The 16,007-nt window shown below is 39.3% G+C and overlaps 1 protein-coding gene across 17 annotated transcripts in view; it reads right to left on the minus strand.

Moving 5' to 3' along the window:
* Positions 1-16,007, minus strand: part of Tfdp2 (transcription factor Dp-2) — a 118,278-nt gene that overhangs the window by 45,300 nt on the left and 56,971 nt on the right. For 14 of the 17 annotated variants that reach the window (XM_050157334.1, XM_050157320.1, XM_050157322.1 and 11 more), the window contains one exon: positions 8,696-8,799. The exons of 2 other annotated variants lie outside the window; for them this stretch is intronic. In XM_050157334.1, the coding sequence (XP_050013291.1) occupies positions 8,696-8,698 (3 nt within the window). In that variant the 5' untranslated portion in view covers positions 8,699-8,799. Of the gene's footprint in view, positions 1-8,695; positions 8,800-14,254; positions 14,391-16,007 lie in introns of all 17 variants that reach the window. One more of the 17 variants, XM_050157328.1, reaches the window with a different exon arrangement.

Below are 16,007 nucleotides of genomic sequence, written 5' to 3' on the forward strand. Positions count from 1 at the left end.
ATTCTATTTTCATTTTTCCCTCTCTCAACTTTACCCCACATTATTAAATAATCTGGCCAAGCATGGAGGCACATGCCAATCACTCCAGCACCTGGGAGGTAGATACAAGCGGATTACTATAAATTCAAGATCAGCCTGGTCTATCTACATAGCAAGTCAAATCTACTCTAGGTGTCACAGTGAAACCCTTAACAAAAAACAAATACATACATACATACATACATACATACATACATACATACATACATAAAATGGGGCCGGGATGTAGCTCAATTTAGGTAAAGTGCTTGCCTAGTAAGCATAAAGTTCTGGGTTTGGTCCCTACGCATCCCCAGGACCACATAAGCTGGATGTGATGGTCCATGCTTGAAGGAGGTAAGCTTGAAAACATCCTAGACCACAAGAGACCATCTTAAAATACATAAAGCTTGTACCATATGGATTTTAATTATTCTGTTATAGATAATTATTCAATTATAAATAATGTTAGCCATTTCTGCACAATGATCTTGGCCTTAATTTCTTTTCCCTAAGAGTCTCACATAGCCCCAGCTGGTCTTGCACTCACCACATAGCTGGAGATAACCTTCAACTCCTGACCTTCCTGCTACCTACCAAGTGCTGGTGAGCTACTTATTGTTCCCTCTGTCTGCCCTAAACTCCTTCAACCATGAAAGTAAAACGTTGGAATGTATTAATTTAGTGTCTCAACAGCATGCACAACCCCAAAACTAAGAGTGTCAGCACACAGTATCTGAAACCTACAGTAGAATTCTCCCTGCTTGCTGGTGTCCCCATCAATGTATCTGGTGACTATAAAAGTTCATGGAACTTTGATGAACTACATGCTACCCAGGTGGCAATATAATTCATGTTCTTGGACCATTGTCACTCATTGCTATCTATCCTCAAAATAAACTTTCATTTCCTTTCAGGTGACAGCTGTGTTATCTGTCAAAATGTGTAACTAAAACTGCTTTTTAGGGCTTATTGTTTTCACTGGTAATAGAACTTTCCCCCTCCTAGAGACAGGGTTCCTCTATAGCTTTCTGTAGAGAGTGAGAGTGTGAACTCTCATCTCGAAAATACCAAGTGAGCACTACCACCATCTGCCTTTTTCTTTTTAAATCTCTGTGTTGGTTGTAATGAGTTGTCTACCACAACCTTGGGCATTTGAATACTTGGTGTTCCTGAGAGGGAGGTTTAGGAAACATGGCCGCGCTGGAAGAAGTAAGCTAGTAGGAGTGGGTTTTGAGAATTCAAAGATTCGAGCCACTCCAGTTCATTCTTGGATTCATGCTTGTGGTTCAAGATGTGAGCTCTCAGCTTGCTACTCCAGCTGCTAGTACTTCTCCACCATGATGGACTCTTGTCCCTGTATAACCTTAACTCCAAATAAACTTTCTCTATAAACTGCCTTGCTCATGTTTTTTTTTTTTTTTAAATCACAACAATAGAAACATAACCAATACAACTAAAAAAAAAAAACAATTAGGGGCCAGCCTAGTCTACAAAATGAGTTTCAGGATAGTCAGGGCTACACAGAAAAACCCTTTCTCAAAAAACAAAAAAATTAATGTGTGGTGCAAATGTGTAGGTCAGAAGACAACTTGTTGAAATCACTTCTTTCCTCCTACTAAGTGGGTTCCAAGGCATAAATTCAGGCCATCAGGTTTGGGAACAGATGCTAAGCCATTTCATGAGACTGTGAAAGCATTGCTTTAATTTTTATTTATTTTTTTATTTTTAAGGAAAAGGTTTGGAAGCCGGGTGTGGTGGTGCACACCTACAGACTCAGCTCTAAGGAGGCAGTGTCAGGAGTCCTCTACTTATTTAAAACCAACATTTGTGTGTGTGGCAATTTTCTAACCAGCCACAGCTACAGTGAGAACCTGTCTCAAAAAAGAATGCTCCAATGAGTGGGAGTTAATGGAAGAAGACTGGTGCCTCTTTGGATAATGGATGCAACAGCTACTGAGCATGTAAGAATTCTACTTTAGTAACAACTTGAAAACTTCCATACTAGTAACACTTTGGTGAAGACTCAAGAGAAAAAAAATCTGTATAAACTGACGATATAGAAACGATTCCATTTATACTGTCTTCTGAAAGCTGGACTGCTTATCTGCATTTGTCTTCATGGTTCATACTCCACATCATTCTGCAGGGTCTACACAATGCCAAGGGACACTCACAGAAAAGCTGCAAGTGATTGCTCAAGTTTGTAATTCCAGCCCTTGAAAGACAGAGACACAGATCTCTGAAGTTGAGGCCAGCTGGTCTACAGACTGGATTCTAGGTCTGTCAGGGCAATACAATGAGACCCCATCTCACAAAACAAAAACACTAACACAAAGGACACAGTTCTCACTTAATTATATCATACACCAAAATGTTTCTAGGAAGGGTATTAGAAGGTACCATAAAAAACAGTCACCAACCATTCAGGCTGTACAAAAACACAAAACAACTAGCAAACATTCAGAAGTACCAACAGCCTTTAAAATGGTTAACTTAGAAACCAATATGGATTAAGCAATGGCCTTCAACAGAAGAAAAACTGCAGGCTTTACAACATCTGGTACAGGAGCAACTAGATGCTCACTGTATTTAAGAATCAACCAGCCCTTAATTTCTCTTGTATTTGTTGTTAAAAAGAAATCTTGTTCTTTATATAATCAAACACCACAACCTGCAGAAAGTCACCCAAAGGGTACTCAAAGGAATGAAATCTGGCAGATGGATGTGTTCTACTTTGCAGAATTTGGAAAATTAAAATATGTACACCACATCATTGAAACCTATTCAGATTTTCAATGGGCAACTGCTTTGAGTTTATAAAAGAATGATTTGGTAATCACACATTTATTAGAAGTTATGGCCATCATAGGTATAGCTGCACAAATAAAGACAGACAGTGGTCCAGCATATGTCTCAAAGAAATAAAAGGTTTTTGCTCATTATATAAAGCATGTTACAGTTATACCAAACAATCCTACAGGCCAGGCAGTTATAATGAAAGTCAGGAGATGTGCTATTAGGGAAGAGGTTATGCTCTTGTTCCCACAGGAAAAGAAAAGCTTTAAAAACCATAATAATAAAGATTCAGCTTTAAAAAGAAAATCCTCTTGAGGAAGAGAAATGACAGCTCAGCCATAGAGGTGACAATCCTACAGGTGGTAAGGAAATAGTGTAAAGGTTGAGGCTAGTGTGGAACTCTTTTGTACAGCAATACAGGTGAAATAGTACTAGCTGTCCTGTCCTGGAACTAACTTTGTAGACCAGGCTAGCCTTGAACTCACAGAGATGTAGCTGACTCTGCTTCCCAAGTACTGGGGTTAAAGGCGTGTGCCACCATGGTCCAGCTGAGTCAAAGCATAGTTAATATCCCTGAACAATAAAAATTTAAAATTCCAAATTTAAGTGACTTGAAAAACAAACATCTAGGTCGACAAGGAGGCCATGTTGGGTAAAGGTTGCTTGCCACCAAGCCTAATGACCTAAGGACCTACATGGTAGAAGGAGAGATGTGACTTCGTGAATTCTCTGATCTCCAAATATACACACTGACTCACGTGGACAGATATGTATACATATGAAAATAAGTGCAAACATACTTCTAACATTCAGCTAAGAGAAGGAAAAGGCATTTTAAATCTTAGAATCAGTTGTTTCTCAGACCTTAACCTCAAATATCTTTAATTTAATCCTGCCTGTCGTTTCTAGAACAACTGATTAGTTAGGCTAGGAAAATCAATAGTAACTAAACACTCTTACAAAGAAGACTGGTTGCCTTAAAAACATATCTAAAGTACTACTGCCATCTACAGTTAAAAAAGCGGAGAGCATATTTATTCTGAAAAAGATTGTTCACAATTAAGTATTATATTCTATTAAAATGACATTTTTGCTTTCACTAAGCATGTGGTTTCTTTTCCTTTCTTGTTTGTTTGTTTGTTTGTTTTTAGAGACAGGGTTTCTCTGCATAGCTTGGAGTTTGTTCTGGAACTCACTTTGTAGACCAGGCTGACCTCAAATTCAGAGATCCACCTGCCACTGCCTCCCAAGTGCTGGAATTAAAGGAGTGTGTCACCATCGCCCAGCAAGTTTGTAGCTTCTATTCCTCTCAAGTAAGACAGCCATGAGGTCATCATAATATACACATGAATGTTCTTAAGATATGCATCATTTATACGTTAAACTGTGAGGAAAGGTCAAGTCTCCTAACTAAGGCAAGTTAGTTAAAACTGCTAAGTTAGTTTCCCAGGTTTGAGGGATGGTTAGCAGTTACTTGATGCTCTTTTAGAAGACCAGAATTAGGTTCTCAACACCTATGTGAGCATCTGTAATGTCAGCTCCAGGGGTCCAACGACCTCTTCTAGCCTCCACTGGTACCCCCCACATGTGGGGCACACATTCACATATATACACAAAGACAAACAAAAATATAAATTAGTTTTCACAACCAATGAAAATTCTTTTCACCAGTCCTTTGTGTGTGTGCATGCGTGCGAGAGAGAGAGAGAGAGAGAGAGAGAGAGAGAGAGAGAGAGAGAGAGAGGTTTACATTTTTTGTGGGTATATGCATTTGTCAGCAAGTTGACGGCATGTGCCTCTACCTTCTAGGCAGGCTTGACAGTCCCAGATGAAATCTCTACCTTCAGTTAAGCTTCAGCTTCCAAGAGATCAAAAGGGAAGGGCAGAAACTAGCTTCCCCCCCCCCTTTCCTGGCTTTTCAAGACAGGGTTTCTCCGAAGCTTTGGAGCTTCTAAAATGCCCAGTTTAGAAACTAGCTTTTGAGAAGCTGATGAATCTGCCAGGTAGTGATGGTACTTACACGCCTTTAATTCCAGCACTTGGGAGACAGAGGCAGAAGAATCTCTATGAGTTCAAGGCCAGCCTGGTCTATAAAACGAGTTCCAGGACTGGCTCCATAACAACTGAGAAACCCTGTCTCGAAAAATCAAAGAGAAGAAAAAAAAAAAAAAAAAAAAAAGAAGAAGAAGAAGAAGCTGATGAACCTGGGAAGCATAGAGGGGAGAGAAACTATAATCAAGATTTATTATGTAAAGGAAAAAAAACTATTTTCAATAAAAGGAAAAAAATTAAAAGGTAAAAAAGAAAATGATAAGTAATAATCTAATCAAAAATTCTCTAACCAAAAAAAACTTTTAAAAAATTCTGAATGAGGAACAGAGGTGAAAAACGGTTGTTTTTAATTTTAGGTTTCTTCCCCCACCCCAATTCTGGGTACTAAACCCAGGACTAGCGCATTTGAAGTAAGTATTCTATCACTGTTCTATACCCCTAGACTAAACAATGCTTAAAAGTGACAAGAAGAGCTGGCAAATGGCTGTGGTTCAGCAGGTTAAGGAACTTGCTGCCAAGCCTGATGACCAGAATTCAATCCCTGGAACCCACATGGTAGAAGGCTAAAAATGACTCCTGCAAAGTACTCTCACCTCTACATATGCATGTGAGTGTGCACTCACACACACACACACACACACACACACACACACACACACACACACACAAATAAGCAAATAGATGCAAAAAAAAAAGACAATAACCAACCAGGTATTTGGAACATGTCATTAATCCCAAGTGAATCTGTTAAGTTTGAGGGAAGTCTGGTCTAGAGATGAAGACTACATAGTAAGACCGTGTCTCAAAAAATAAAATTTGTGTACTTATTTCATTTCCTTATTTAATGTATATGGGTGTTTTGCTTGCATATATGGCTGTGTACCACTTGTATTCCAAGTGCCCATGGAAGCTGGCTTGAGCCTACAGCAAGGCAGAATTTAGCTAGGGGGGGAAAACTAAACTGAATGCAGGGAGAGAGATGGCAGAGTCAGGGAAACGTCATGGAGCTGCTGCTGGAGATAGATGCACTGAGACTTTGCTGGCAGGCAACGACCACGAGGCGATACACAGATTACTAGAAATGGGTTAAATTAAGATATAAGGGTTAGCCAGTACAAAGCTAGAGCTAATGGGCTAACAGTGTTTTGAATAATATAGTTTCTGTGTGATTATTTTGGGGCTGAGCAGCCAGGAACTAACAAGTGGTCTCCTTGCAACACCCCACTGTTAATACCTGGCATCCACCTTTGAAAGCCCCTCCCCTGGGAGTTGCGTTGGTCCGGACTCCACCTATGGGAAGACTGCCAAGTGCTGACCCCTCCCAGGGAGGGTCAGGACCACTCCCACAGGCTATTTAGGCTGAGACCCAAAAGAGGAGCGCCGTTGTCTCAGGTTTTGCTCCCATCCTCCAGGGAGCACTGCATTAAACATGGGCATCTTAATTCGGTCTGATTTGGTCTGGTTGGAATTATTTGCGTCAGCGGAGAAGCTCCTCTTAAGAAATATACCTAACACCCACCTACCGTTTCCCTGGTAACGCTACCAAGGAAATCTCTCATACAAAAAAGTAGCGATATCAAGGCCCATTACAGGAAAACTCTGATTTTTTGGTCAAAACAAAACAACAACAAAAAACTAGAATCTGATTTCTATTTCGCTCTAGATTAAAAATAAAATTCTGCCCAAATCATTACATACTGTTGTCCTCAATCTTAAGCGTTAACTATGGTCTAGAGAGACGGATCCACTGCTCTGTCAGAGGACCCAGGTTTAAATCCCAACACCCACATGGCAGCTCACAACTGTCTGTAACTCTAGTTCTAGTGGATCTAATTACCGCTTCTTGCCTCTATGGGTACTGTACACACAGGTAGTACACAGACATATATGCAGGCAAAACACCTATACACATGAAAAAGATAACATAATTTTTAAAACAGCATTAATCCAACTGGACTTGCCAGTCATCTGGCTAGGAGACCATTCCTTAGAAAAGCTGATTAATCTGAAGACATATGCTAAGAACATGAAAGAATAATTATTTTCTTTCCTTTTTTCTTCTCCTTTTTGTTTTTTTAGTTTTGTTTTGTTTTGTTTTTCAAGACACTGGCTGTCCTGGAACCCACTTTATAAACCAGGTTGGCAGGGGCTAGAGAGATGGCTCAGAGGTTAAGAACACTGGCTGCTCTTCCAAAGATCCTGAGTTCAGTTCCCACCAACCATGTGGTGGCTCACAACTATTTATAATGAAATCTGGTGCCCTCTTCTGGTGTGCATGCAAACATGCAGGCAAAACACTGTACACATAATAAATAAGTCTTTAGAAAAATATATAAAAAGTAAATCAGACTGGCATCAAATTCACAGAGATCCATTTGCATCTACTTCCTGAGTGCTGGAATTAAAGGCATGTGCCACTATTATATATATATATATTTTTTTTTTGGGGGGGGGGGGTCTTGAGACAAGGTTTCTCTGTGTAGCTTTGAAGCCTGTCCTAGCACTTGCTCTGTGGACCAGGCTGGCCTTGAACTCACAGAGATCTGTCTGCTTCTACCTCCTAAGTGATGGGATTAAAGGTGCCACCACTGCCCGGCTGATTTTTTTGTGTATTTTCTATAAATGGGTATTCTGCCTGCATGTATGCTTGTGTACCACTTACATGCCTGCTGCCACAGAAGACAGAAGAGAGTACTGTAGCTCCCAAGAGCAGCCATTCTCTAAACTGTTCTCCACTCCCTTACAGTAGGCTTTTCAGATGGTTTCCATGGCTTCAAATGCACTAAAATCCTCCTGCCTCAACTTCCTGAGTGCGGGGTTTATATGTACAAACCACCAAAACAGGCAAGAGTAATTTAATATAACTGTGATTATGAACAAGGTTTTCTGAGAGCGATAGCAGAATGGATGGATGCCTTTAGAGAAGCACACACATAATTATGTTTCATCCATTATTTTTAGAGTTAAGAATTAGAGTTAAAAATGGCATATTGTTGTTTCCCCAGCTACTTATCCCCCACCCTCTCTATCTGTTCTCTCTCCTTCTTTGCTCCCTCCAAACAGAGTTGTAGTTCCCAGGATTACTTGTTGTTTTGTTTGTTTGGTTGGTTGGGGTTTTTTTTTGTTTTTTCGAGACAGGGTTTCTCTGTAGCTTTGGAGCCAGTCCTAGAACTAACTCTTGTAGGCCAGGCCTCGAAATCACTGAGGTCCTCCTGTCTCTGCCTCACAAGTGCTGGAATTAAAAGCATGCGCCACCACTGCCTGATTTCCCTGGACTCGGAACTCACTATGTGAACAGGCTATCCTGGAAATTGTGATAATCTTCCTACACAGCCTCCCAATGCAAGTTCAAGCATGAACTGATCTACAATAACCTTTAAATGGAAAAAAATCTATTTGAAATCTATAGCTGTAGCTATAAATTCAACTTAATTTTAGTGGTGCACACCTATAAATTCAGTTAATCATTCAATTTATATGCAAACACATGGTTTTGACAAAGGTTATTTTATAAGAAAAAGAAAACAGAAGACAGAATACAATAGATTTCAAGTTAATTCAACAATAAAAGAGAGGTCTTATAAAGAGAGAAAATCTTTAATATAACACATTCAGAACCCACAGAGTGAAATATGTTAAACTTAAAAATTAAGAGGATAAAAACTTTTATTAATATTTAATCAATTACACTCAGATAAAAATAAAACTTTTATTTAAAGTAAATGAGATAACTAAAGTATTTTGTCAAATATCTTCAGCATAATAATACTATAAATTAGTCTTGCCTAAGTGAAGTGTCAAATACAAGATTCGATAGTTTTCTTACCATTTGGGGTCCAACATTCACATTTATTGGCCCTAACGTTTTCGGTAAAATTTTTGTTGGTGAGTGAGTGCTGGAAACTGGAAATGCAACAAGTGAAATGTTACCTGAAAAGAGAGCAAAATAGGAAGTCAGTGTTCTGCAATATCAAGTTGACACCAATGATCCTATCCCAAAATGCTAATTTACATTTAGAGACATATCGTACCAGTGGGGTAGTGGTGCACACTTTTAATCCCAGCACTTGGTAGGGGAAGGCAGGTGGATCTGAGTTCTAGGACAGCCAGGGATACACAGAGAAACCCTGCTTTGAAAAACCAAAGAAACAAAACAAACTACAACAAAACTAAGTCTTAACTGAAAATACATATTGACCTCTTTGTTGAAGTGAGTATAATCAGTTCTGTTAAACACTCATTTGTATTTTACAAGAAGTTTATAAAACAGTTTGTGTACTTAACAACTACAAAAGTTGCATCACTATGAAATGAGTGTCTTATCCGGGTACATATGATGTGTCTTGTGATGCTGCTATTGTACCAGAAACATTTTCTTTTGTTACTTGCTTTTTAAACTTAGCCACATTAAAAAAAAAATCTGATTGGGCAGTAGTGGTGCACACCTTTAAACCCAGCACTTGGGAGGCAGAGGCAGGTAGATCTTCAGGTTTGAGGCTAGCCTGGTCTACATAGTGAGTACCAGACAGTCAGGGTTACAAAAAACCTTGTCTTAAAAAAAAAAAAAAATAAAATCAAGAGAATCTGTTTACAGCCAATTTGCCTCAAATCTAAGGCAAGATTCTAAGTTTTGTATTTGTTTTCCAATGAAAAATTAGAATACACAAAACCAAACTGACATTTATTATATATAGAATATAAAAATGTATGAAGTATAATGTGAACATAAAGTATTCAAATTTATAGTACATTCATAATAAAACCTATGATTTTATTAGCATACATTAATTACACACAATGATTTCCACTATGACATTTTCTCATATGCATATAATGTATTTGAGCATATTCCCTTGACCTTCATTACCCTCTCGTCTTTCTCCAACTCTAATTACTTATTATATTTCATGTATTTTTTTGTGGTTCATTAAGTTGAATTGTAGGCGAGAGGCTATTTATAGGAACACGGGCACCTTACCAGATTTATGCCATTTAAGAAACATCTCTCTCCTCCAATAACCATTAAGACCTATAGACCCTTGGGTGGAAGCTCATGAGTCCCTCTCCCATACTATGATGAGATGCTGATGGGCTCAATCAAGTGTAGGTTTTATACGGGTAATCATAGCCATGTCACAACATTCTTTAATACTCTGCCACAGCCTTTGGCACCAGGCACACAAGACATACATGTAGGCAAAATACCCATACACACAAAAATTAAAATAAAATGTCACAGGGCCAGAAAGATGGTCCAGTGGATAAAAGCACTTCATCCAAGCCTGAAGACAGGGCTCACATGGTAGAAGAGAATCAATTCCCGAAAATTATAATCTAATCTCCACTCATGCACCACGACACACACACATCTACACACTGACCACACACAAAGTAAGTCTGTTTTTAAAAAGATATTAAAATTCTAAACATATATGAACCAAATACAGGTGCAACCAATTTCATAAAAGAAATACTTCTAGGGGGCTGGAGAGATGGCTCAGTGGTTAAGAGCATTGTCTGCTCTTCCAAAGGTCCTGAGTTCAATTCCCGGCAACCACATGGTGGCTCACAACCATCTGTAAAGAGATCTGGTGCCCTCTTCTGGCCTGCAGACATACACACAGACAGAATATTGTATACATAATAAATAAATAAATAAATAAATAAATAAATAAATAATTTTTTTTAAAAAAAGAAATACTTCTAGACATAAAACCACAGATTAATCCCAACACTGTAACAGTGAGTGGGTGATTTTAATATCCAACTCTCTAGAGTTAATTGACATCATAAATCAAACAGACCTAACAGACATCTGCAAAATATTCTACCAATAAACTACAGAAACATGTTTTTCTCAACATCACATGGAATTTTATCCACAATTAATTACATATCAGGAGACAAAGCAAGCCTCAACAAATGTAAGAAAAATGGAGTAACACCCTGCCTTCTATGTGACTATGATGGAATAAAGCTAGATAAGTAGTAAAAGAAACTATAAACAGAATACTGAATGATGAGTGGATCAATGACCAATCAAGAAGGAATACATAGCAGCACAAGATCAAAGCAGTCAAAATCCTGGCACAGATGGGGAGAAAGCTCTGGCACTGAGACCAGCTGGGGTAGGAGCACTCCTTTTCCTTGCAGATACGGCTACCAGTAGGGCAGCCCATGCTTTCATGGTGGCTCCACACTTGTGTAGTACAGGTAGTACTAACTGGACAGAGCTGTATATTAAAATACAAGGATGTGATGTTTCTGAGGGTGATGTGTTAAGGAGACACACTTAGGGGAGGCTGGAGGAGGGAAATAAAGGTGGATGTGATCATAATACACTTCTACATGGGTGAAATTCTTGAAGAATGAATTCTTCATTTCCTTTTTGTTGTTGTTATTTATTTTTTGTTTTGTTTTTCTCTGAGACAGGGTTTCTCTGTTTAACAATCCTGGCTGTTCTGGAACTCGCTCTGCAGACCAGGCTGGCCTCAAACTCACAGAGATCCACCTGCCTCTGCCTCCCGAGGGCTGGGATTAAAGGCGTGCGCCACCACTGCCTGGCATGAATTTTTAAATTATAATTTTACTTTTTTTCTTTTCAAACGTGGTTACTAGTCATTTCAGCAAAATGACTCAGAGAGTAAAGTACTTGCGGTAAAAGCCTGACAACCCGAGTGTGATCCCTGGTCCCCAAGGTAGAAGGAGGGAACCAACTCCTGCACGTTGTCCTTTGACCTCTACACATATGCTATGGCATGTAAATAAATGATAAACAAACAAATGCAATTTTAAAGTTAAAAATAAAGCCCTATATCATATCTAAAGTTCTCCTTCCTAAACTTGTTACCTATAAATTTTCCCTTTGACCTTGAAATTTCTACTCCCAAACATCTTCCATGCCTTATTCCCACTGCTTCAAGTGTCTGTTCAGAGGCCAAGGCAGCAGATATGTCAATACCCTCTAGCAGCACTTCCTAATCGACCAGGCTTCATTATTCACAGCATATTTCTTTGAGACAGGATCTCATTTTGTAGTTTAGTCTTTTCTGGAACAATTCTGTAGTTTATTTTTTCCTGGTACAATGTACCTCAACCTCCCAGAAACCCTCCTGTATCCAATTCTTTACAACCATCCTTCCCAGCCAGGAGGTGGTGGCACACACCTTTAATCCCAGCACTCAGGAGGCAGAGGCAGGCGGATCTCTGTAAATTAGATACCAGCCTAGTCTACAAGAACTAGTTCCAGGACAGGCACCAAAAGTACAGAGAAACCCTGTCTTGAAAACCAAACAACCATCCTTCCCAGTGTGTCTGGTTACACTATGAAGAGGAGAGGCAGGGTAAAGCCTGTCATTCAAAATTCATTTCAGAAAAACAAAAACAAACAGCTGGGCAGTGGTGATGATGCACACTTTTAATCCCTAGCACTCTGTGAGTTAGTTCAAGGCCAGCCTGGTCTACAGAGTGAATTTCGAATTTCAGGACAGCTAGGGCTACAGAGAAACCCTGTCTTGAAAAACCAAACAACAACAAATACATTTCAGGGGTCCACTGGACATATAATGAATCAAAATCCAAATAGAAATTCATGTTTTTAAAATTGCTTTGACTGATTCTCGTAATCAGGCACAATTGGGAAGGACTCCTTTATGCCTGTACTCTCTTCTCTGTGCCATTTCTAATTAAGAAAATAGTCCAAGTTAAGTATCTCTACACATTGAAATTTACCTTTACAAAAGAGAACGAGCTTGGTAACTCATTTCTGTAATCTTGTTGTATGTGTTCTAATTTCTTAATATTTATTCCATTTTTAACCACTAATTTTAGTTCTGTCACCACCACCGGCACACCCAACAGATGGTTAAGTAAGCTTTCTTCATAAGCCTCATAAGAGAATGTGCAGAAAGCAGCATATTTTATCTCAGACGAGCAGCCACTGACTGGCTGCAGTAGATGGATGTGGCTGGGTGTGACCACAAAGGTCAGAATCCATGACTGTAAAAATAAATAGTACTTAATTGGAAATAGTTCTCATGAAGCTTATAAATTCCTCTCAGGTGGCATTCATACTGCAGTAACAAATCATTCTAATTTATACTCAAGTAAGATATTTTTCTGTTATTTATAAAAAGTTAACAATGATTACAAATAGATCTTAAATTAAAAAGTTGGGCTCTGAAGATTATATAACTTTAAGACATGAGTTCAAAGAGAACACATGGCAGCTCTTTTCCTTAGAAAATATAAAAGGGGATCACTATGAGCCATAACATCATACTAAGTACATCACTCAAACTTTGATGTTATTCATGTTCTCATTTGACAAGAACATCCACTTTAGGAATTATCACTGAAGCTTCCTACATAACACTTCCTTTTTTGTTTGTTTGTTTGTTTTTTGGTTTTTAAAGAGAGGGTTTCTTTGTGTAACAGATCTGGTTGTCCAGGAATTTGCTTTGTTGACCAGGCTGGCGTTGAACTCAGAGATCTGCCTGTCTCTACCTCCCGAGTGCTGGGATTAAACAAATGCGCCAACACAGCCAGGCATCACTTTACATACATTTATTTGTTTATTTAACTATTTATTAGTGGCATAAACATGGAGATCAGAGGACCACTTGCAGTTGTTTCCTTCCACCACATGGAAGTACAAATCTTAGGTCATCAGACTTATGGCCCACATCTTTACACTCTGAGCCTTTCTGAAAGTCCTGTATTTTTAGAAGACTACAAAAAGCAAAAAATCTTACGGTTATATATCAATATCAAAAGCTTACTGTGTACTAAAAACTTTATTCACACCTATTTCTGACAAGAAAGGCCTGACATCTCGGCTACTAGAAAAGCTGAGTGTACAGGATTGAAAATTCCAGACCAGCCTGAGCACTTAATGAGACCCTTCCTCAAAAAGTAAAAGAGGTCAGCAAGATAGTTCAGAGAATTGAAATGCCTGTTGCCAAGCCTGCCAACCTGATTTTGATCCCTGGAAATCATATTTTTCTCTAACCCCCACATATATGCAATAGTATGCTTATGTACATACAGAAACATACAAGACAAACAAATGCTTAAAAACACATTTTTGTGTGTTTTGTTTGAGACAGGGTTTCTCTATATGTAGTCCTGGAACCAGGCCAGTCATGAACTCCACACGTTTCTGCCTACCAAGTGCTGGGATTAAAGGCACGTACCACCAAATTCAGCTCAAAAACATCTTTTTGTTTTTCCCTTAAGTGAAAAAGAAGGCTGGGATGCATCTCAATGTTTGGAGTGCTTGACAAGATACACAAGGCCCTAAATTCAATTTAAAATTATAAGAGGGAAAAAACCTCATCTATTAAAAACATTCTGGGGTATCACATTCACACAGTGCAGCTCTTACCTACAGCATGTAGAAGGCTGAGGCAGAATCGCGTGTCTGAGAGCAGCCTTAAGGATACAGCAAGTTCCAGGCCAAACTAAGTTGAGTACTTCCATTAAAAATTTCTATCTCTGTGGCTGGAGAGCAGACAAAGCACCTGTTTACAAAAAATCTTTTGTTGTTGTTGTTTTTGTTTTTTTTGAGACAGGGTTTCTCTGTGGCTTTGGTTCCTGTCCTGGAACTAGCTCTTGTGGAACAGGCTGGCCTTGAACTCACAGAGCTCCGCCTGCCTCTGCCTCCCCTCCCCCCCCCAGTGCTGGGATTAAAGGTGTGCGCCTTTAAAATCTTTTCTGTAGTTCTAACTCCCTCATCCTTCCCTGAGTATTTATACACAGTTAATGGCTGGTAACAGAAAAACTATTTTTTTTCTCAGTAATACAGTCACTTTGTAAGGTGCACATGTGCCTGTAAGCAAACTCTCACATATGCTTCTGTGAAACCCTAATGAAACCTATTGGGTCACACACAAAAAATAGAGAGGGGAAGGAGTAGAAGGCAGGCCAGTTGGGAAGAGGAAGGAAATTAGAAGTAGCAGTAGGAAACAAGGGCAAGTACCTGGGTCTGAAAAAGCCCGGGATAAAACCGGTCTCGCTGAACATAGTGGACAGTGAGAGAACTCAAGAACAATGGCAATGGGTTTTTGATCCTACTGCACGTATTGGCTTTGTGGGAGCCTAGGCAGTTTGGATGCTCACCTTACTAGACCTGGATGGAGGTGGGTGGTCCTTGGACTTCCCACAGGGCAGGGAACCCTGATTGCTCTTTGGGCTGACGAGGGAGGGGGACTTGATTGGGGGAGGGGGAGGAAAATGGGGGGGCGGCGGTGGGGATGAGACAGAAATCTTTAATAAATAAATAAATAGGAAAAAAAAAGAGTTACTCCAAGTATAGTATTCACAATGTAAAAGGCTTCTTTCCATAAAAAATATAAGCAGCAGGTAAATTTTCCCTCTTAACCCTACCCCAGAGATAAGAAGTTCATAGGTAGTCATCAATTATTCCAAATTGTACATACATATGTAAGGCAGTGAGAATAACTACATCAATTACTCTCTGGGCATTTTTTTTTATAACTGCATTTCTTAGTTTGAGGAAAAATAATAGGTAAGACTGACTTCCCTAAGACCTTAGTTTTTTTGTTTGTTTGTTTTTTCGAGACACGGTTTCTCCATAGCTCTGGAGCATGTCCTGGAACTAGTTCTTGTAGACCAGGCTGGCCTCGCTCTCACAGAGATCTGCCTGCCTCTGGCTCCCAAGTGCTGGGATTAAAGGCGTGCGCCACCACCACTCAGCTAAGACCTTAGTTTTAAGATGAAGAGTTCACAAGGAGGACAAATCTATAAGTACACCATGTTCCTAAAGCCTTCTATCATTCCATGCTTTGAGCAGTATAGTAACTGTGGTAGAGCTTATTGGAACTGAAGGTATGATAGCTTAGTCTATAATCCCAGTGCTCTGGAGGTCAATAACAGGAGGACTAACAAATCAAAGCCAGCCTGGATTACATATATATTAGGCCAGACAAGGCTATTTATTGAGACCTTGTCTCAGAAAAGGAAAACCTATTTATAAACTGAATGTAGTAGACTTTAATTGTAACCCCAGCACCTAGAAGAGACAGAAAATCAGTTCAAGGTCATCTTCAAATATATAGTAAGTCTAAGGTCAATCTAGGCTACTAGATTTAGAGAGCATGTGTATGTATGTATATATA

Source organism: Alexandromys fortis, unplaced genomic scaffold (genome assembly GCF_014885135.2).
Source record: "Alexandromys fortis isolate MF-2015 unplaced genomic scaffold, M_Fortis_MF-2015_v1.1 scaffold_85, whole genome shotgun sequence".
NCBI classification, from domain to species: Eukaryota; Metazoa; Chordata; class Mammalia; order Rodentia; family Cricetidae; genus Alexandromys; species Alexandromys fortis.